General features: G+C 40.8%; 1 protein-coding gene across 1 annotated transcript in view; it reads left to right on the top strand.

The window, feature by feature from the left end:
* The window catches only part of LOC129667446 (uncharacterized), a gene marked incomplete at its 5' end in the record, with an annotated part of 278,923 nt that extends 257,298 nt beyond the window's left edge, over positions 1-21,625 (top strand). Inside the window, 3 exons of the mRNA XM_055595096.1 lie at positions 7,119-7,325; positions 20,052-20,196; positions 21,540-21,625. Of these exons, the coding sequence (XP_055451071.1) occupies positions 7,119-7,325; positions 20,052-20,196; positions 21,540-21,625 (438 nt within the window). The remainder of the gene's footprint in view (positions 1-7,118; positions 7,326-20,051; positions 20,197-21,539) is intronic.
* Positions 21,626-23,975: the final 2,350 nt, after the last annotated feature.

Here is a 23,975-nt window from a genome sequence, read left to right as displayed (position 1 = left end):
ACACACACACACACACACACACACACACACACACACACACACACACACCCTTTCCCCCCTTTCATCTTCCCAGCTGCTGAAACTGAGTTTAAGGAGCTTCTGTTCACTGTAAATGCCCCAGTCTCTGGTATTCTGTTACAGCAGCAGAAAACAGGGAAATACGTTGCTTTTTGAGACAAAATAAAGTAAGGATTTCTGTAAAAGGTAAACCTTTTACTGAGACCCAGGTTTTTGTCTTTTTGTTTGTTTGTTTTTACTAAACCAGCTAATCCTAAACAAATGGTGAGTATAGTCACCATCACCACGAAGCTCATTCATTTGGAGCTCTAACATCAAGCCCACAGGAGATCCACTGAATCATCCAGGGTGACCTAATTTCCTGACCCTGGCTCCTTCTGCTTGGTTTGCCGTACTCAGAAACTGAATGTAAATACGAGCAAGAAAAAGAGAAGCAATCTATCCAAAAGCTATTAGAAAAAAAATATATATATATATATATCTATGCCGTAAATCTATATAGCTCTGCGTAATTATAATAACACAAACAACTCCACGATAGGGACGTTCACATCAGACCTAATTTCATGCTGAACTATTATAATGCAATTAACAGCCTCAGAGTCCTGCGTTAATTAAGCTCTGTTGTGAAATATGCAGCATTTGAACCTGTTCCGGCCTGTTTCGTCTACCATTGGATCCCAGCCCTTAACTCGCTTTCCTGCTGAAGTATGAATTTCATTTGTGGGTTACTGTACATGGGGCTGACGTTCTGTGGTCCCCTTTATGTTCCCGTGCTTCCAGATCGAGGCCAGCTTCAGCTCTTCCGATGTGTCCTATATGTGTAGTCTCCCGATCCGCTTGTCTCCATAGAATTGTTAACTCACTCTGGGCTTCCCTGGCAATGCTAGACGTGTTTGATGGGTTTGGTGAAAGGGATTTTTAGATGACATAAGGGAGATTTATGCGGCCAACCTCAGATTATGTGGGTTATTAGGATAGCGTAGCTCTCTTCTGACCTGTGTATTTACAGAAATGACTGGACTCCAGTTTTTCATGGAAGTTACTAGTCTTGCCAAATTGTTAAGCTTTTTCTCACTACAAAAGGAAAAGCAAAAGCATGTATAGAGAATGCTGTTTAGAGAAAAATAATGTTTCGCTTCCTTCTTCATATCTCCCTTTTCTCCCACACCTCCTCTAGGTATGACTGCCTAGGTTGTGTGACATTTGTCTTAGCAGATCTTCCTGTCCTCTATTTGAATTGCCTTTGTGGCCTGAAATAAAATTTAATGGGAAATATTACACACTGCCTTTTGGTTTGGAGAATAAATATCACACAGGTCACTTTGCCGCAGTTTGCCTCTTCAGCAGCTAGATTTAAGGGCACAGATTTAAAAGTGGAGAGAATAGAGTTGTAGGACAATTACGTTCACATACACAAATTGATAGAGACAGAACCGCATGGTCTAAGGGAAAAAGTGATTTCTTCATCTCTGTCCTCTGTATCCGCCTGTGATCAGCTGCTCTTCCGGTTCTGTCTCTGTTATAAAACATTTTTTTTTCCTACCTTGCCCTACTTTTTTTAACCCTGGGGAGATTTTACAAAGTCTTAAAGCTAAGCATCCCTCATTGCTGGAGGGTGTTCTTTGGTTGTAAGCTAGAGGATGCAGCAATTACCCACAGGGTAGGGTGTTTTCACAGCCCCTGTGAAAAAGCTTAGTACCTCAGCAGGTAACTGAAAATACTCTCTTCTGTGGGGAAAGCTTGTCTCAGTTCCTTTAACTATTTCTGAAAAGGTGTATTGGGTTTTTCTCCTTTGGCTCTCTCTTTCAGCAGGTCGAGGGACTCCATAACTCAATTTGTTACTCTTCCTGCCTGTCTCAAGACATGCCAGCTCAAAACCCTCAGGAAAGGAACAGTTGCTTTGGTAAACATCTATGGCCCAAACACAGATAGAAATGTGGTCCAGCATCTCTCCTAGTTAATCTTCAAAGAACCTTGAGCTACCCCTTGGGATATTAGTGGAAAGGATGGATACTGGTCAGTTAAATATTACATTTAATTTTGGATGTTTCTACCAAGACCCAGGAAGAAAAACTCAGAATCTTCCATATGAGCATTGAACTGAAAGGAAAATCCAGCCTCTAGCAACATGTCCAAACAGATCCTCATCCTGAGGCTGCCCATTAAGGAGAAAAGACAACAGTATATCCATGGGCATGATAAAATGTTGAATTATGGTCATAAATTCATGGGCTTTAGAGTCAGACCTACCTGGGCCCAATATCAGCCTGAGTCCTTATGGTTGGAGTCTCAGGGGGCTGCTATGTTATATCCCATAGGAACTGTTTGAGAAAGTAAAAATGCAGCTATAGGAAACAGTGCAGAGGGAACAAAAGTTTCTGCCTCATTACGGAGAGCTATCGGGAAGATGATCACTATTTTTTCACCCTGTCAGGAAGGAGGCTTGCAGTGGACATCAGAAACATAGGTAACATATCTGCGAAATCGGATATGGACAGGTAGAGACATCAGTGTTCTAGGAACAGCCTTGCCCCAATCATAAGAGAGAGCGAGCAAGAGACGCTCCTCTGCTTCCTCCGGCGTCGTTATCATGTCACGTGAGAAACAGAGGAACGTTTTTGTCCCTTTCCACAACGCCAGAAGGTATTGAACGGTACTAAATTCACAAGGGTAAGCAGTGGCAGCAGCAACGGTTTGCCATGTAACCCTGTCGACCTGATAAGCTGGCCAAGGAGGATGCAGGTTCTTTGTCCCGATCGCCATTCCTAATGTTAATGTGCTCGTATGTCACAGCACAGAGTAAATGTGTGTGTCCGTCTATACGCATCCCTCAGGGTTTACAGAAAGACTACAACTGAAGAGGCTGTAGCAGCGTTCAAATGGATGCGGAAGTGGGCTGAGAGACTGGCCTGAAGAGATAATGTCAGAACACTGCGGGGATGGAGTCAGGGTTGGAGGGTGAGGCCGTAGAGTCCAGTTATGATGAGGAAATGCTGAACTGGGGTCTGAGGATAGTTTAAGTCCTGGCCTAGATGGGTGTTAGGTGCACATTACTTTGTGGGGTCCAGATGAGGGAGTTTCATCCATTCCCCAGTTGATCTGTTGTGCCTGATAAATGCCAGGGCCTGTTTTCCCTTATGTGATTTGAGTTCAACCATGTGCCCTTGCACTCTTAATTCGCCCTCTTCAATTAACAGGGTGGCTCCCTATCTCCTCTGAGGAACAATCACTTCAATCACTTATCAGTCTGCTGCGCATGGGTGGGGCCAGGCAGACTGTTGTTTCTGGACTGCAGTCATACTCCTCCCTCAAAGTAAAGCCAAAAACTTCTCATCAAATGGAGTCTCCCAGGGCCAAGCACAGCCTCAAAAGCCACTCTTATCGAGTACGGAGCAGCTTAGAGTAAGGCACAGGCTGATCGCAGCACTTAGCCAGATTCACCAGAGAGGGCAGGAGCAAAGCTTGAAGATCGAAGCCAGAAGCACAAGGAAGAATGAGCTGAATGAATGACAATAGCGCCTCAGGACCCCAGCATATATCTGTGCCTTTGAGCCAACGATCCTCAGCTGCTTTGTCTGTGAAATGGACATAATGCTATCAACTACACAGCCTTGTAAATGTTAAATTACATGTTTATGTACATGAATATTCATACATATGTAATCTGTATGTATATGTACTTGTGTGTGTGTGTGTGTGTGTGTGTGTGTGTATGTGTGTGTGACGTCATCAGCAGTGGGCGTACTCTCCACAGTAAGCTTGCAGTTTGGAACAAATCAGCTTCTCAAACAAGAGTAACTGTTACAGTGGCCCCTTCTTCTTGAAATAAGAACCTGGTACCCACTGGGCAGCATAGCTTTATTTACTGTTTAATGTTGCATTTTCAAAGCACAGAGGTTCCATTTTCAAAGTCATAAATGCTTCCCAAGAACTTTTCTCTCATGAGTATTTTGTGGTAGGTATGACAGTTCTGTAGTTCTCCAGAAAATGGCAAAACTACTTTTATCCTTTTCCTTGTTTGCTACATGGGTTGGCAATGAAATGTTTTACATCCAGATTCTGGGCCCCATCAGAAATGGGCTAATTCTCACATAATTCTAATGGGGAGGAGAGACTCAAGGAGGGCCTGGCCTGGAGCTGCCGGCACAGGATGGAGGCCTGAGCTCTGGGGCAGCCTCCATGCCCAGACTCCACAGGTGAACTTACCTAACAGGAAACATGGTTGCATGATGTCATCAGCGGGCTCTCCGCAGATTTGGAATTAATTGTATACTGCGGCGTTTGTTACCGTATCTGAGGCGGCAGTTACGATGTAATTTAACAAATTTACACTTTAGATATGCCTCGTAATTTGATTGATGTCCCCTCCATGCCTGCCCTGTCTACTTGTTAGAAACCTCATTCCCATGTATCGTTAGCTTCCTGGCTCCTGGCTCGACCTCAGAAACAGAGAGCTCTGTCTGTTCAGCCTGTCACTCTGCCAATGCTGCGTCAGGTGTCCACTCTGGGTGAGATGGGTGTGGCAAGCCTCTCTTCCTTCCAGTTGGTCCTGCCTGCTCCCTGTCTTTTTGTGAATCTACCACAAGTTAGTTAGTTCAGCTTCGTGATCCGTAGCCTTTGTTCCCACCAGGTGAGGTGGTCACCTTTGTGGTCAGTCCTTGCGGTGAGCTACAACTTATGGCTCAGGCTGCAACATGCTGAGATACATTTCTGCTCATCGCTTTAGCTTTTGAAGTTTGTAGTCAATGGCCTTGCAGTAAGCATGCCTGTAAATGTGTCCACCATCTTTCTTTCTTAAATAGTGTTCTTAAAAAAAAAAAAGGCATGCTCAGGAACATGGTTTTTCTATATGAATATATGTGCATGTGTATGTATGTGCTTGCCAATTGTCATACTTCCTTTGCTGGAGAAAGATATTTATCTTTTTACCTGTTATAGCTAGTAAGACTTTCTCTTCTCTTTTCTCTTGGCTGAGTGTTGCATCCTTACATCCTCCAAGGTGTGAGCCCTTTACACTTGTCTTCATTTCTATTACTATAGCCTGTCTATGGTTTATATAAAAGCTGTGTGGGGTCTTTAGCACAGCAAATAACCTTCGGGCCTCACATCTTTCTACAGCAACCTCACAGGACCCTTTGCTGTGCACTTTTACCTCTCAGTGTCTTTATCAGGACCAGGCCTGTCCCCTAACATCCTGCCAGTGTCCATGCCCACGACAATCCCACTAACACTTTCGTTGGCATCTGTAAAAGAAGCATAATGCTCACACGTGTTGAGGAGTGATAGGTAATGTTTCAAAATATAAAGATAACATGTAATTGTCCGATCAAGGTATTAGCTGATCTGTCGTCTCACATAATTATCATTTCATAGTTTGAGATATTCATCAGATAAATTTAAACTTTTCACCCTATTGTGCAATATCGGTTTCACTAGTACTTCTTCCTGCTTACCCTCTCTTATCTCATCCTGCAACCAGGAGTCTTCTCTCTACAACTGTAATGTCACCCGTTACTAGATGCCGTGAATGAGTGGGACCATTTAGTATTTGTCTTCTCTTTGCTGACTAATCCCACTTACTATTCTCCATGGTCCGTGTTGTGTTGATTTTTACAAAAGGATGGAATTTTTTAACATTTTGTAGCTTTACAGTATTTCATGAAGTCTCTAAACCACATTTTCATCACCCTTTCAATAGATAATTACATTAATTGCTTAAAGAAAAAAAAAAGAAAACTTGGACTTTATCTGGAAAAAAAGTCCATTGTATACACTTATCATAATCAATCTAATTTAAGGTTAGCATCAGCCTATGTTCCCGTAAATTCCCTCGAGAGTGTGAGTTACTTAAGCATTACTTATATTCACCCAAAACTTTTGTTTTTAATTCTGTTAGGACCCTGTCTTTTCTATCCTTCAAGTACTTTCAGAAAATTTATGACTTCATCTTCTGCCCATCCAGATTTTAATTATACCTTTTTTGTTTGTTCAGAGAAAATTTTTCTCACTGGCTAAAAATTTAAGAGTTTATTGTCAATTTCAGACTTGTATTAACTAGTCATTGGGCAGAATTCTCTTTTATATTATTAAATTTTCACATAGTCTCAGAAATCTGCAGTCTTCTTAAAGTGTTTAAGAGGAGTTAACATTTGGTTTATGTTTGAAATGGACTTTCTGGATCACTAAATGAATATTTTCTGTTTCGGTTAAAAAAAAAAAAGAACTAGTGAAGAAAGAATCCATAGAATACTTGGCTACGCTCCAGAAATATCGACTTCTTGGAATATGAAAGCAAGGAATTATAGAGAGCATCCGTATAGCTAAGGAATAGAAGACAGGAAAGGAAAAAAAAAAAAAAAGGAAACAAGTTTTATTAGCCATACACCAGTTTTTAGGCGGTGAAGTCGAATTTTGATTGGCAATATCTCAAACAATCGATGCAGCTGTGTCTCTTTTAATTGAATTCCCATCAGTTAGCGCTAATACAGTACACGGGGTGTGTCGCAATAGACATTGTCACCTGCGAAGCCTCACTGAAAATAAAACCCAGTAAGTGCAAAGTTCAGGATTACCAGGAAGAAACGTAGTGGTCAGCGCTCACACTTTACACAGTCCGGCCCTGTGCAGGGCAGGGAATGGCCATGGAATACGGCTGGCCCGTCCGTTTACTGACAAGAGAAGTCTGCACATACACATTGCAGCCCAAGTTAGTGGAAAGAGAAATCCTTTCTTTTTGGGTGAGAAAGCAGGCGCACCCATTCATGAAAGCACTTGTAAACATTTTTGTTTTTCGGTCTACACTGTTATTGTCACAGCCTGCTTGATCTTCCTGCTTTGGGTTAATATAGAAGCCAATTATAGCTTCATCTGTGTAGAATTAACTTTGTGGAGCACACACCAGGGATTTGGCTGTCTTCACTATTTAGATATGTGCCATAAAAATGCGCATGAAACATGGAGCGGAGTGCAAGCTCTGCAGACAGCAGCCTTTCAGATTTATTGTGAGATCATTTGAAATTGGCTATGTTCTTGACAAATGTTAATTACTTTTTTTTTCTGGGTACGGGGGATTTGGGGGGCTTCCTGGGTCTCACTAGGTGGCAGTGTACGATTATATCTGCAAAAGCCATGACACCAAGTCCAGTGTCTCCAGCTGTGACCCCCACCATCAGGACAAACTCTCCGCATCTGCAATTGCTCCAGGAGGGGTTACTTCCCACATATATGTATACACAGCTTATTCCAGTGGTTTTCAAGAGCTGTACCGCCATTTCCTCAGGCTCCCGGATGGCGCCATCATTGAGGTATGTATGTATATGTGTATGTATATATGTATGGAAACGTTTGGAGGCAAATATTCTGTATATTACAGTTCATTGGTATATATATATATATGCATGTTTGAAAGTCTGTAGACTTAAACTTGATGTCAAACACATCACTAGGCACATAGGTAGTAAGTAGTATTTGTAATCCTGAGGCAGGTTTGGGGATGTAATTTTGGTTTTGCCTACACAAGGACACGACATAAAGAAAATGAAGGTTTCTGTTTGTAAACATATTGGGGAGATAGAACAGGAAAAATCAAGTGGAATAACTCAGAAGAGTCTACCTGCAACCGCTTTAGTTAGGTAATACTTACGAACATCAGTAGGCTGATGGAAGAATTCTGGGTCCACACTTGAGATGTGCATAGTTCTTCACTCAGAGGAACTCCACAAAAGGGAAGAGATGCTGGTGTTTCATTTTTCTCGGATGAAAAATTATAAAAAGAAAAAAATATCCGGAAAAACATCCCATTCTCTAAGTCTTTAGGAATGTCCTGAAAGTATCATTGGGAAAAGATCTCAAAGTCACTTTTCCTCTTGAAAAACGTGTTAATTTTTCAGAAGACTTATTTTAAATGTAAAAACTCAGGTTGTGTCAGATCCTGAGTTGAATTCTGAGGCTGCGTTGCATTCACACAGGCATTGCTTCATCAGGGAGTCTGGGGGTGTGTCAGGATGGGAAAGAAGGCTAAGGAGGAAGATCCCCACCCCGGACCCCGAGCCTGTACTTCACTGAATGGTAGTGGCCCAGGAGCAGCTGGCTAAAACTGACGTATCTGTCTGTCCCATCACCTTTGAATCTAGCCAACCCTGTTGTGGCTGTGAAATTGATGAAAAAAAAATAAAATAAAATAAAAACCTTCCACTATACCTTGGAAGAAATTTCAAATTGTTCAGAGCCCGGTCTTGCAGATAGGATCCAGTGGGATTCGAACCTGAGGAACCCCACAGGCACTGTCTTGAGAGAAGCCCAGCAAAGCTCCCCAAGTAGCCAGCACCACCCCCTTCCCTCACTATGACCTAAGAGAAGGGAGTGAGTGCCTTTCAGTAAGTCATCAGGAGGGCTGGTGCATGGATGTGATTTTGAGAGTCTGATGCCAGCCATTCTCAGCACTTATCTTGCAGGATCCTTCTTGGCCTCTGAGACATTTACTGTGGAAGTCTTTTTTTTTTTTTCTTTTCTTTTCTTTTTAAACAGAATATGCTGAGGTGACTTCGCTTTTTAAATTTGCAGAAATGTGTTTAAATATGTGCTTGATACATGAACCGCTATGGCATGAACTGTGGGGACGCAAAGGAAGATTTTCTGCTCTAATATGTTGGATTTCTCCCAGTGCCTGGGTGGAAAGTCAGGAGGGAGGTGTCCCGGTCCCCTGAGCACAGCCCCACCACCAGGGTCCCTCAGTTCCCTCCCTCATTTCTTCGCTCCATAACCTTGGCTTAGTCATTTCTCCCTACTCTGCCTATTTCCTGATCTGTAAAACTGGGTTATGCATACTTATGCTACCTGGCTCACGGGGATTTGTAGTAGATTAATAAGATAACATCTGCAAAGTACTTTTAACTCTTTTTTCAAAAGGTACAGTAAGGATCGCAAAGTTATTACGGATATTGAACAATTCTGTGCACTCACCCCGTAAACATTCCTGCAGATATTGATAATATTTCCACTAAAAAAACCAAACTAGGCAAGCTCCTGCAAAGACTGGGTGGTCGGGGGGGGGGCAGGCGTTAGCGCCCTCTCACCCTTCCTCTTCTTACTTTCACAGCCCATCTGTAGCAAGGGGAAAGTGGGGAACAAGCAGCTGGGCAATCGGTAGTTCTTTGGCACAAATGATATCCCAGCAGATAGACCAACCACCTTCCCCTCCCCCTGCGCTGTTTATTCAGGTCACAAGGAAGCAGTTGGTTCCTGCCCTCTCTTGGGTGTGTACTTGATTTGCCCACTCAGGCTTTATTTCTTCTGTGTCCTATGACATCCTTCCCATGAAGAAACATCCTCCTTGTATTTTTTTTTTTTCTAATGCTGACAGTTAATGTTGGATTTCATTCTCTATCTTTTCCGTACTTACTCCTGGGATGAGTTGGGCTCTCCCAGGTGATAGAATCTAAAGCTAATTGAGAAGTAGGCAAATTTATGTGCGGCGCCTGCCCAGCTATTCACAACTTTCCCACCCCCTTTCTCTCTCTCTGACCTCAAGGGGATATAATAGTGCCTGGTAAGACCCCTTCCCACCTCCCTTCTCTCTGTCCTTCCTTTCCTTCCTCTCTCTTTCTCCTCCTCCATTCTTTCTTCCTCCTCTCTCTCTTTTCCTCTCCACCTCCCCTCTCTCTTCATTCCTGCCTCTCTCGCTCTATCCCTTCCATGCTAGAAATAAAACCCTGCTAGAAATACACGAGCCTATAGCTCTAGCCTGCTAGCTCTGATATTGATTTTAGGAGCTATAAAGCCAGAAATTGAAAGGGATTTGAACCTGGGTTTTGGAGGCTTAATGAGAAGCACAATTCATGTAAAGAAATTTTAAACTTCCTCAGAAAGACAGACTACACTTCGGGCTTAGAGAAAGTCTCTTAAGCTTTCAAAGTGGTGGTTCCTAAAGAGCCTGAGATGCGGCCCGAATCGGCATCTCTGTGTTAGCTACTGACATGGTACCCTAGGAACTGTCAAGTCTTACTGAGTTCCTGGATTCCAACCCGTGCTAGGGATGGGCACTTCATAGTGTGGGGTTCTTATCCTTACAGGCAACCGGGGAGCCTGAGCTTAGGCAGGGCAGGATGTAGGTCTCCTTACAGATATGGGCAGACTCAGGCCACACTCTGCTCAGGTATTCTATATAAAGGATCTGAGACCAATTCATTTACCAAACAGATACGACGTTTCATTCAAAATGAAAAGGTGATGAGCTTTGGTTCCACCCCTGTGACTTGACCTTCACCCTTAAAGGTTTTAGGGTGGGTTTTTGAGGATGGTCGCCAATGGCACAGGTCCCCTCTGTATTGACACGGCTACTATTTGTGTAGTAGCATGACTCTACATCTCTCCTAAACCTGGTAAGGGCAAGCTTTATTAATTAATAAATATCCTCCCCAACACAAATATCCCAATTAAACTTTGGCCTTTTGGCATGAAAACAATTATCTTCAAGCCTTTAAAGGTATGCTGTTTGAAAAAAAAAAATTTTTTTTGCGCAAAAGAGGACAGAATTCATGTGTATGAAATGGACTTGCTATTGAAAACCTGTTTGTAGCTTTTTTCCCCAGGCTTGTGCCCTAGAATGACAGTCTTTGGGTGTCCTATGCTTTGGGCGTCTTTTAATCTGGTGCAGTGGCCAGGTCCTCCATGCGGGGCACCTCTCTCTTTTACCAGCCTCTCTGGACTCCCTGTATCGTCCTAGCTTTCTACTGAGCAGCATTTCATCTCTTTGTTCCATAGGTAGTGTGATCTTCAGATACAGTCAGCGCAAAGTTACTATAAAGTTTTTTAGTGCCGCAAAACCTAGAAACCCAGGCAGGCCTGGTGGAGATTCATCAAGTTACAAATAAGCTTCCTGTTCCCAGGGTAGCAGTCGCAATTAAGAAAGTCCTTAGAGCATTCGTTGGGGTGGAATGGGAAAATGGATTTTTGTCATTAGAGGCAGTGTCGCCTGGTGGTCTGAGTGGAGAACTGGGAGCCAGGAACTCGGCGATCTAAGGAGGCCCTGCTCAGCCCTCCTGGAGGCTTCCGGCAAGCAGCTTGGGTCTCAGGAGGCCAACCTCACCTACTTTGAATCTCCCATCTGAAGCGCTCCTTACCCAGGGCCAGGGGATACGCAGCAGGAAGCTGATTCCTTGCTTGCAAAATGAGAATATTAATACTTGCCTAAATAACCGACTAACCAATTAGTATTAGCGTTCTGCTGATAGAAAACAGCAGGAGAAGAAAGGAGGAAAGGAAAAGCCCAAACGCATTTTTATGATTAGATGGGTTTTACTTAGCTGTGGGTGTTTTGACGGGCAGGAAACCCAGGGTGCACGGTGCCAAGAGCCATGCAATGAAAGGGCCGGAGCCAGAAGGCAGAGGGGCCGCCTCCTAGGAAGGAGCTAGGGGTTGTACGGACAGACCAGTCTGTCCTTGAATCCAATGAATTGCAGGATGAAACTTCATCCAAATCATTGGGAGCTTTTCTGTCTGAGGTATACAGTTTAATTTCTTCCAGATACGATAATCCAAAGTATTGGGCATTTCTAATGTCTGTATTCTACAAATATCAATTTGTCCTCCTTCCTCTCTGTCTCTGTCTCTGCCTATCTCTTGGCTGTATGTGCGTGCGTGTGTGTGTGTGTGAGAGAGAAAGAGAGAGAGAGAAAGAGAAGGAATCACTAAGAAAATTGTGGAATGTGGGGTCTGTGGACAACATTCCTGAAGCTGAAGAAAATTGTTGGTATTTTGCATTTTCAGGAAGAAAATTACCCCATTAGCCTCCTCTTTTGTTGAAAGACATTGCTGGGGGAAGAGAACAGAAAAGGGCCACTCTTGTGTTTCCTGCTCTGCATAGTTTTAGGTGGCCCTGAAGATTATTATATTACAATAAACTCACACAAAAGCCGAAGAAAGAAGCATTTTCTGTTTCTCAGGTTTAGAGCCCTTGACCTTTTGTGTGCAACACCTGTACAGGAAGACACAGCCTGTCCTTTGGGCTCATTTAGTTTACGTGACAATACCCACAGTACACACTAAAAGAAAATCTTGGCAGCAGACGGTAGCGGCTTTGCACAAAATGTTGCTACAGATGTCAACTATACTAATACCTTGTATTTCTGGCTTTGGAATTCTGACTTAGTAATTGCAATTTCTATTGATTTTTTAAAAATAAGGTCCTGAATGTATTTTGCTTTTCCCTTTCACTAAGACAGACGATGTACTTTAAGTAAGCCATAAAGTCTTGTCATTCTGTTCTATCTAAAACTCAAATGCCATTATAAACAAAATATTAAGGAGTCTACTATAAGAGCAAAGTAGAATGCAATTATCAAGGGAGTATTAAAATGTACTGTTTCTCATGAGCTGTTGTCCTGACAGATCAGAATGAAAAGACAGTCAGATGTATTTACTAATTATTTAAATAGATATGACTTTAACTCTCCTCAAAACAGTACTTGTGAAACATATACCTATGAAAATAGTGGTTTTGTTTTTCCTCAATAATTAGGTCAACACAACTTGCTGTGAAACCATCTTCCACAAGACCAGGCAAGACAGCGCTCACTTCATTCAAGTTTTGTTTACCCTTTCAGGTGTATTTTTTTTTTTTTATGTGTGTTGGTAACACTGGAAAAACTATACAGGTTTATTTTTGTGCAAGTTTTAAAGGAGTCCATTACCCTGTAGACACCTTTCAGGGAATGCAATCATTTATTTTAAAAAGCCATTTCAATTATAAGGTAAAAATACCTCTATGGGCCAGGCTGTATTTATTACTGCTTTGCACACTTTTCTTAGAAAAGCATAAGGATTATTTAGATTTCATTTATTGTATATGAACTTGGACTTGTGATGTCTAGACTGAATTTTAATATCCTACAGATTTTTCATCAATAACTAGTTGCTCAGTCCAATTTGAACGCCATTGCTTTGTTGGTCCTCATATTATGAGTAATCAGTCATCGGTAATTCCTCTGTGTTTTTAATTTTTGAATATAAGAAAAAAATAACAAATTTTCTAAAAATATTATTGCACACTTAAATAAGCATAATATTAGCTTTCGTTTGGATTTCTAGGTCACCAGAAATTACAAAACCATAGTAAATAATTGTTCTACTATTATACTGTGTCTATCAAAAATAATAGATGTATGCTTATTTGATAGGAAAACTTACCGGATTCTAAATCATATGAATTGTTTTGAAAGGTATATCAAAATAATTTTGAAACAGTCCAAACATGGCCTTAATTAAATTAAATGTGAATTAAAATATGTGGTTAAATGTTTAATAGGAAAATTGTACAAGTAGGAAAGTAAATCTGTGGTACAAAATTTGGAAACTGTAAATGTTTTAAGCTTATTAAAGCACCTTCTTAATTTCTGTATATTTTTCTCACACTGAACTGGATCTCAGAAAAGATATTCAGGATAACAAAAGGAAAAAAAGTGTACACTGTTTTTAACTTATTGATCTGAATTTATTATACCACTAGAGAAATTTTTGTGATTTAATATCGTAAGTTATTGGAAATTCATATGTAAGAAAGTTAGTGTTTGAAAATGAGCATCTTCAGAACGTGTGGGCTTTGTGTCACTCCGCTTGGAAAGGTTGCCTGATACTAACTTCTTAAAGAATCAAAAGATTCACTCATGAATATAGGCAAGAAGACAGCCCCAAATATAATTACATCTTCTTATATTTTTATGCAGAGATATTATTTGAGATTTTGGATACATTTTGCAACTGTGCCAATATTAAACTAAGAACTAGCTACAGATACAATATTTTTTTCTTTAAGGATTAAAGAATATTAGTTTCTTGATTTTCCCTTCCATAATTGTCTAAAATAATTATTTAATGACAGCATAAAACATTAAAAGCCTTTTATAAAAATATCACAGTTGCTTTTCCTCAGTTAGCTTTATGAACATCCTCTGAATTATATTTAGTATTACTTACAGTTTCCAAACAGTGATATAAAATCATATAAGTTTATTTTATGTGCAAAATCACATACAGTATGCCAAGTGACACTTAAAAGGAATGAAATAGTAACAGTGGCTTATTTTCTGAAGCAATCTTGACACTAATGCTGAATTACAACATGGTAACATCTAGCAGTTTTACCTTTATGAGAAAAGGCTTTTTACATATTTAACATAATCAGGAGGAAAATAAGCTAGAATTATGTATAAAGATATGTACAGTGTAACCAAGGGGCATTTATATTCCCCTGTAGAATACTTACAATGATTTTATTGCCATTTTGTGTCATTTTCTAAGGGATTTAAATACAGCCAGTAAACAAACTAGTCTTTAGATTTAAAGCGACAGCTGCTCTTTCAGAGGCAATATTCAGATATTTAATCTTAAGGAAACATGAATATTTTCCAACCGAGGAGAGTGTGGTTTTGAGGAAAACGACAGGACTGTGTACCTTGGCTTATCATTTCTGCAGCTGTGGCGGTTGGCACAGCCACTTGCTACCACCGGCCACCTGCACTCACCCCAGAGAGTGAGTGGCAGGCGTGTGTCCTTCGCTCGGTCACTTGAGGAAATGTCACGTGAGCGCTTTGTTTCTCCAGAACACAAACCTGCTTCTAAAGTGGTGTTGACTCCACCTGTAACATAGAGAACATCAGAGTATCATATCATTTCCAGTACTCTTTTGGAGATGGATGATCTAACCTGATTTGAGTACACTCTGAACTGCTGTGCTGTGAGCAGCTGCTGAATTCCATCTTGCAGAACCATCATTAATTTACCTGGACCTCCGAACACTGCCCTCTTTCCCACACTCAGTGAATACATGAGTTCTGTGTTCAGTGGGAAAATGAAATTGAAATTCGTTAGCAGAATATTTTTTCTATTCAATTAGTCCACCTTGCTTATGATTGTAATGGCTTCTGAAGCTTTACCAGTATTATGTATTTTGGGCAGAAGGAAGAAATCCACCCTATCAACTCTGTCATAATGTCAACTTTGTTTTTCCAGTTTGGAGTTGGGGATCTGCCTAACTCTGCTAGTAAGGAATTTGCTCACTCCAAAGGTCTGCTTAGTTGGTAATGCTTTAAGACATGCAGGCCCTTCTCTCTGCCAAGGAGGACCAGTCCTGCTTTGAGCACACCACCGAGGAAGCTTGGGTGGAGTGGACTGTCATGCTGTCCCCATCAAACAACAGTTCTGTGTGTCCCCAAGAGCCCTGGCTGTCCCCCAGGCACTGCCTAGTGGTCATGAGGAGGTATCTGTGACTGGATTTTATTAGTTCACAATCATAAACATTAACACCAGACTTCAGAATCCCAAATCAGGGCCCCAGAGGCGGCTTCAGCCTCAGTCAGAGGGAAGGGCAGAGCAAGATTTCCTCTGAAAACGTTGGTTCTGGAAGATGTTGCAATTTCTGTGGCTGTTACTTTGATGGATAAGTGGAATGTAAGGTTCTGTTCTCTGCTCTTATTATTAGTGATCCATATTATTTAAAGAACGTGGTAAACTTAGTGGGTCAAAGAATATGAAATGCATAGACGTTCATGTGTGTAATATATATCCACCTACATGCATGCCTACCTGCCAGAAATGTGAGCAACGTACAGCCAAGACTGCAGTGAAGGAGACAGCATTTTGGTCCTCCTGTTTGGTTGTTTTGTTTTGCTTTCATCCAACCACAGAAACTATACTTTCTGTAACTCAATCAGATCGCACTGTTTGAAATACAAAGCAGCATGGTACCATGGTCCCTTGCCCAACTCGTCTTGCCTTTGAATACAACTACCTGATTGGATAGAACTTCTTATTCTCCTAATTTAAAGTGTTTTTATATATCTATATATAGTGTTTGCTCTCTAGAGACGATTCTTCCTATTAGTCTACAGAATCCATAAAAAGAATGCATGTAGCTTTAGCATTTGCAGCTTTTTTTTTTTTTTTTTTTTTTTTTTTTTTTGCCAGGACAATTGTTTGACATAAATAACCATAGAGAGAGATACAAATTAAAAGCAGCCTAAGATCCCTCTGTGGTCGCATTGCAGCTAATGGGAAACAAAGCAGAGTTAGTCCTGAAGTGACACCAAAATGTATCCTTAGCAGGTGCAGCTGGGGATATTACATTCTTATTCTCTCCTCCTCAAGCCTGGTAGCTAAAAATGTGTGTGCTAACTTGGTGTATCTCACACACACACACGTAAGTGTATTTTGTGTTTTGATACTATATCAGGCAGCTGTAACGAGTGCAGTCACAACAATTGTAACTGTGGGAACCCATCAAAAGAATGTGGGTGACTCAGAAGTCTACAGTTGCTGGCCCATGATTCCAAGTAGGAATTGTCCTGATAGGACCTAGGACTTTGTCCTCATAGGTGCTAGTGCCCAGCAAGCAATCCCACTACCACCTTCATTCACCTCAACCTTCCTAAGGCTGCAACCCTGGAAATCAGTTCCTCGTGTAATGGTGACCCCCTACCATAAAATTATTTTCCATCGCTACTTCAGAGCTCTAATTTTGTTACTGGTATGAATCATAATGCAAAAATCCATGTTTTCCAGTGGTCTTAGGCCACCCCTGTGACAGGGTCATTTGACCCCAAAGGGGTCACCAAACCACTGTTCTAACCCAAGCACCTGTGACTCTTTAAGGAATTGTACAGACTTAGTAAGAAGCCACCTCGACAGTTCCTTTCTTAGATATAAAGCAAGGGTTGATGTTGTTAATCTAAATCTTGACAGCAAATGGCAGGAGCAAGGAAGGAAGTAACACTGCCATTTTGGAGCTTACAGACCTGGTGAGGACGGAGCGCCATTTGCTTCACTGTTTGCAGTGTACGCTTCCTTAGGTGAACTGGCAGGTAACTCTTACTCAGGAATATTGTGAGTCACACAGGGAAATCTCCAGGAATATGATTCCAGTTTGTGTTTTTCAGACAAGTCCAGATTAACCAACAGAGAAGCTATTCTCCACAGCTCCTTTGGAGTCCATATTTCCCAGCACACTTGAGTGTTGAAATAGCATATGCAATGTTGTAGAAACATAGATAAAAGACAACGAATACAAGAGACTAGGAGTTAAAGTTCCTAGAAAGCCCCAGGATTCTGTTAAAAATTCTACAAGGCTGTTAGACTGAATAGAAGCCCATGCTGTGGAGGGTTGGAATGTTGCCGATCTAGAACCAAATTATCTTGGGCTAGTTTTACTGCTCTTCACAGCCAGCACACATTGTCCTCTGTGTCAGACTCAGTATCCTTTTGATTATCAAGAAAAACCTTTGAAATTTATTTACTGAGGAGACCCTTAGGTCCCACCGAGCCCTAGGCTAAGAATGGCATTACATAGCATCTGAGACCTAAACAGCAGTCTTCAGTTTGCCGTAGCCTGCATCTGTGTTACTGGGATGTCCTCATTCACACTGTCTTTAACAAGAAGCTGTCTTCGCTGGGTGGCGGTGCCGTGCATGGGTGAAGGAGTTCCTGCTCAAGCACAAAGACCCAAGAGTGGCTCAGATGAATGGCAGTGTCATCCCCTCACTGGGAAGACACAGATAGCTGCTCCCCGGAGCAAGGCGACTAGCTGAACTAGCTGAATTGGCAAGCTCCAGGCTCAAGGGAGAGAGCCTGCTTCACTATATGAGGAGAGGAACCAGAGAGGACACCTGCCATCCACTCTGGTCTCCACACACGTGTGCCCACACATGTTCATGCCACACATATATGTGTTTTGCTCGTTTTAAACTCTATTTGGGGTTCCTTAAAGCCTCTCCCTTCCAACCCCCCAACCCTATGTAGGAAAGAGATGGTTAGTGGGGAGAGGATGGTGCCAACCTCTTTATTTCTCCCTCCTGTTCAGGGTCGACGGGTTCTTAGCATCAATACCAGCTCCAACAGCAAATGCAGCAAACATTCTCCTCCGTTCTATCCCTTCCCAGCCGCTTTCTCTTGCTCTGTCTCTGCTCCACTCCAAACTGCCACACTCCACATCTTCTCTTTCTGGGACCTCCTATTTATATCCCTTAGGGTCCTCAACCACGCTCCTCTGTGCTGCACAAGGCAGGCTGTTACCAGCTGACAAAGACCACACCCCACAGGAGGCAATTTTCAGCTGTGGACAAACTAAATCCCCACACTTGGAATTAAAACAAAAACATTTATATAACATAAACTGAGTTTTTTTAAAAAACTGAAACTTTCATTATTCATATACACATGTAACTTAAAGAAAAGTCTCCTTTTACTCTCTTTGAAGTGAGAGCTATGATTTATGCCAGAGGATAAAAAAAAATTTGATAGGTGCCAGGCAGTGGTGGTGAACGCTTTTAATCCCAGCACTTTGAGAGGCAGAGGCAGGTGCATCTCTGAGTTCAAGGGCAGCGTGGTATACAGAGTGAGTTCCAGGACAGCAGAGAAAGCAGGTCTGGGAAAACCAAAACCAAAACAAAAACAAAAACACGCAAAACAAACAAACAAACAAAAAACCCAATGACCAAGCAAATAAATCAAGAAATAAGCTAATTAGCTGAAAAACAATAGGTAGAAAATAAGGCAAAGGGTTTAATTTCAGATGTCTGTAGCACACTGACACTTTTAGTGGGCTGGGCAAGAAAGATAACATAGAATAGGAAAATCATAGAGAGGGCTAAATATCCAATCCATATCTCTTTAATCACTGAAGTTATTTATTAACTCAAATAAAAGTGGAACCGCTGTAGCTGTGTGATGGATTGGCTGAATTTCTATCTCAAAGTCAAATCCCTCCTCTTTTTGATCTGGCTGGAGATGTTTTTTTCCCTGTGGTAAGCCATCCCATCTTTTCACCTTCCTAATGCTCACTCTCTCAGAAGCAAAATTTGTCTTCCTGTTATTTCCATCATTCTCCCTTTCGTTTGCCTACCCTGGAAAGAGGCATTATGACTGGCTAGCTGCATGATTTATGAGCTCATTAAAGGATGGAAGAGTTATTCTAGAGAGAGAAAATATTTCCTGCTACCTAAGAAGAGCTTGTCTGATAAGCAGATGTCCTCATTGCTATCCAGAGAAATTAATTCAGTTTGCCAACTTGATCTGTAGAAGTGGCTCCCTGCCTTGCTGCTGTGGATGACTTTTCACCGAGAGGTCAAGTTTGGGGAAATACAAGCCTTCAGTATAATGCTTGGTAGTACAAGATACAATCAACATACAGGATAAGACTGAAGGGACATTGGTGATTATGATAGACAGTCCAAGAATAAACAAAACTGCCTATCAGGGAGTTCTGTTGCAGGGTTCATCACTCTTGTGTCTACAGAAACTTCTCCAAGGACAACAACTTCCTTCTAACAGGAATATTAACCTCTTTTCTATACAGCTTTTGATTTCTATATATTTCACTAAAGCAAATGATGATTTTTAAAAATCTTTTTGCTCCCTACATTTAGCTTTTCTGAGACCTGGTCTTCTCCAACTCCCATCATTCTTGTCCCGAGTGCCGGGCTACAGGCATATGCCATAACATCCATCCTTAGAAAAGCTAGTAAAGGCCAAAGCTAGGAGCTTAGGCTCAGCTTTATATGTGTGTGTTTGCATGTATGTATATACATCACCTGCACGCAGTTTCCATGGATGCCAGAAGAGGGCACCAGATCCTCCCCTGACTGTAGTTAGAGTTGTAAGTCACCATGTTATCATATGTGGGTGCTTGGAACAGAACCTGGGTTTTCTGCATGAGCAGATGCTTTTAATTGTTGAGCTAATTCTCTAGCCCTCAAAACTTGTTTTTGATGTATACATTTTCAGTTTCAGGAGAATAGAAATTTCACTCTCTGTGTTTTACTTGTTTTACAGTACTCTGTATTCTTTGTAGTGTGCATTATAAAGTTGTTGTTAAGCATAGAAATGGATTGGATTTAGATCATAAGCTTCTGGTTAGGACAATAATGTCCATTCAGGGTTCTCCAAGCTAGGGTTTCCCTTCATCCGGAGGATGATGGAAGAAAAAGATCGTACTCTCTGGCCATTCCACTGCAACAGTTGCTCATCTTATCATCACTCTTCAGGTGTTTGGTGCCGTCAGTGCCTTGCCATTTGTTCCCAGTGAAGTGATCACTGCTGTGGAAGAGCACATAAGAGAAATAGACACTGTGCAGAGAGAAACTTTTGCTACCACACAAGAGAAATGGGAAGGCTCCTTGGAAATAAAAGGTATTTCTCTCTCTTGATTGAGCATTAAACCATCACTATCTGTGATTCTTCTCGCCCAGAAGGAACCCCAAATGCCACGTTCTTATTATCTCCTTAATTTCTGAGTTAGAGGGTGAAGTTCAACTTTCTGTTTCTACCCAGTGCCTTATATGGTGCCCACTCCACAAGAGTGGACTATGGACAATGGTTGTGGGCAGAAGGGAGCTGGACTTTGAGGAGAGCTGGGATGACTTTGATAGCATACTCAGAAATGACTTTTGTTTTTCACATTGTTTCCATTTGTTTGCTTTTTGTGTAGAGGGAATAAGGAACGTGTCTATAGGATGACAATTAAACAAGCTCTCAAATTCCCTCTTCCTTTTTACTAGCTGTAAATGTTCACATGAAAAGGAAAATTTAAGGGGGAAGGGGGCAAATTAAATATCAACACCAAATATTCCAAGTCTCATAGGTGAGTTGATTTGAAGAGTTTATATTTTGTATTCTAGAACAACCATAACTATGTTCCATCTGGGTGACATGGATTGGGGCTTTTTGAATTTACTTTAACTCCCCAAATCGATCAAAAAACATCTTGGCTTTTTATTCCTTTTATAATCTCATTTCTTCTTACTGTATTCCTTTCTCATTTTCTATTTGAGTTGAAGGTTTAGACTGGGGTTTATGGATAGTGATCTAGCCAAAGGTTTATAGATCATAAAAATCTTTCACGATTAAGAATTCCTGACCTCATCATATAGTAATGAATGCAGTGGGCATCCAGCCCTTCCTTGCCCATGTATAAGGAAGGGTGATAAAGTACATCTTCTGAATAGAAGACAATGCAAATTAAAATAGGTCAAGATTGATGGCTATAGTGAGAAAAGATGTAAATGTGTCCAATTCTGCTAGTATTTTTTTTTCAGTCCCCTGTGCCAGTTGTGGTCTAACTAATATGATGTCAACATCCTATCATAAGAATTTTATGGTAAGGACCACACTCACTACTCATTCTGTTGGCAAGTCCATATATACTTTAATTCTTAGCCTCAATGGCTGTTACTGAAGGCCATCTAACATACATTCATAGTTTTATCAATATATTTCAACTATATAAAAACTAGTAAGTATTCCTAGCATTGCATATAATCTAATAAATATTCATTTAAAAGTAGTTTAAATGGTTGTATCTGCATTTCGTAGGAAAATAGAGTCTTCTTGCAGATACTTAAATGTTCCTGTCATGGACTTTCTCACTTTTTTCTGCTGCTACCTTCTGATGGCCCTGACTACCAGAGATGTCCATGCCCACTGTTACATTACAGCTTTGTATGAAGACTGAAAACTTTTACTTTTTCTATTAGCACAGGAGCTACTTCCAACAGAAAATGTCAAATGTATCCTTCTATTAACGGAAATTAGAACAGTGTTTGAGGGCGTAATGCAGTGACTCAATAGAGATGTGGTGTTTGAAAGAGCTATGAGGAAGATAGCAGGGTGAGGTTGAATCCCTGAAAGGTATGGACGAATTAGAATAAGTTATGTGCTAAACATGTACGAACAAAATAATCTGAGCATGAAGACATTTACATGCATGGAGATGTTTGCACGTCCATCTGTATTTCATTTAATTATTAGGTCAAGGTGATGTGTTGAACTCAGTTGAAAAGACATCACAGAATCTTTGCACTGAACATCCACTGGCTTAACTGAATTAAAATGCTGTTGTCCTGACACTTGTCTGACAAGGTCTCACTAAAATTTAAAGCCAGCGAGGGCGGGGACAATTCTCTGCTTTATGTGTTGTCACACTCAGTTATTAATAGTGCTTCTTGTGGACAAAAAAGCAAACAGATGTGTCAAACTTCACTTAGATTTATTCTTAATGAGCTACAAGACAGGGACCTGAATGAATAGATATAAACAATCAATCGAGTGTGTTTTTTTTTTCTTGTTTCTTTTAGGAGATCATTGATCCAACTGGAAGAATAAGTATGATGAAGACCCATAATTTCTGTCCTCTGAGGAGCAGTGGGGGACACACAATTTCTTAATCTGTAGCATCACCTAATACATTATTACAAAGTGTGAGTTTTGTTATTTTCAAATGGTAGTTGGTAAAGACTTTTGTTTCTGTTGTTTATTTTGTTTTTTTACCTTGACGGGAAGGTTACTGAACATTCAGGGTAAACAGTAGGTTCAGGCTGTGTTTGTCTCAAGCTTTGTTGATGCTGTGTTTATATGGCTATGTGGTAGATAAAGATTCACACGCATGCTTCTGGTTTCTCTAGTTTTATTAAATAGAACTTTTCTGACGTTCATGTGCACTGTGACATTAAACACGAAAATAAAATAAGAACCTGAGACTGTCAACATCAGAGCTAGGCAGTACATTTGCATATTTGCATGGGTACTGAAAAAAAAATCTACTTAATTTTTACTTTCTAGGGATGTTGCTGTTTGGTCAGGTTCTTGAGGAAAACAGAGGAAAAAGATGGAAGCACTGTCTCAAGATGCCTCTATCTTCTGTGGTCCTTTATGAGCTATAGTTAATGATTCTGTGGCTATAGAGAGAGGAGAGTTATATTTGCAAACAGATGCTCTGCAGAGCTGAGCTCTGATGCGGCAGGCACAGTGCCCTTAGGAAAGAGTACATATTTATATACAGTTCAAAGGACTATTTCAAAATTAAAGATAGGTTTCCAGGGGACTATATATCTGTAAATTGAGTCGTCAGGGTTTTTTTTTTTCTACTTTAGCCTACTGAGGATAATTTATGATGCTAATAATTAATTTTTCAAGACTGTATTAGCAAAATAGTATCTATAAGTTATGCATATATTTCCTGTAATTTCACTAGATTCTCTCTTAGAGACATGTACTAATTGACATGTTATTTAGTGTGATTTTTTTGTCACATTACTAATTGTATTATAATTAGAAACTGTAAATAAAGAACTATTTTATTTGCTTACTTTTGCTATCACTGATATGCTTTCATTGCCTGAGCAGATTGCTTAGAACTTAATTCCGAAAAGGAATAAAAATATAAATAGAAGAAATGCATCTTCCTACTTGCCGTAAATTTAACTGAAAACTATTATATGCTCTGTGTATTGAGTCCAGTAAGAATAGATAGATGACACAGTATGCCAGTGAAGGAAGAGGAGGACAAATAAGTGGTTTCCCTCCTTCCGTTAAATACAGTGTGAAGTGGGATGCACAGCATTGAAGTCAGATTGCTCCCCACTTCGATGCGCACAGTGAGAATACTTACTATTGGAAGCTGTGTTTCTGCTCTTCCTTGGTCCTCCGTTTTTTTAGATTAGTCAACTGATAGTGTGTGGAAAAGCACGAGCAGTGGCTTTGAGGCCTCTGCAACATTTCTGGTTTGTAAACATCGGCTCAAGATGTCTTCCAAACAGTACCTCCTACATCCTTCAGTCCCTAAGAATTCTCAGACTCCAAGGTCCTCTGCTGTAGATGTGAAGCATGGCTTGTTCTGTGACATCATTTGCACCTAGACAACTTGCTTAACTATAAAGTCTTCTGGAGGTAGGAAGAGCGACAATTTCCAACAGTAACTTTTATAAGATCCTCCCCACGGTTTGGGATGACCTTGGCTGGTTTTCAGGACCCTGTGAGAGCTGTTGACACCACAGGGAAGAAGTGTGTTATGGGGAGATCTGACTTCAGTAGCCACTCTCTGAGTGACATGAAGCAAGCTTGGTTGCTTGTTTTGTTTGAAATTATTTACTTTTAATGCAGCACAATTCACACAGGTTTTTCTTTCTGTAACA

This window comes from Psammomys obesus, unplaced genomic scaffold (assembly GCF_907164565.1).
Source record: "Psammomys obesus unplaced genomic scaffold, mPsaObe1.curated_primary_1811, whole genome shotgun sequence".
Lineage (NCBI taxonomy): Eukaryota > Metazoa > Chordata > Mammalia > Rodentia > Muridae > Psammomys > Psammomys obesus.
The sequence above is the reverse complement of the archived record's forward strand: the minus strand, read 5'-3'. Positions and strand labels throughout refer to the sequence as shown.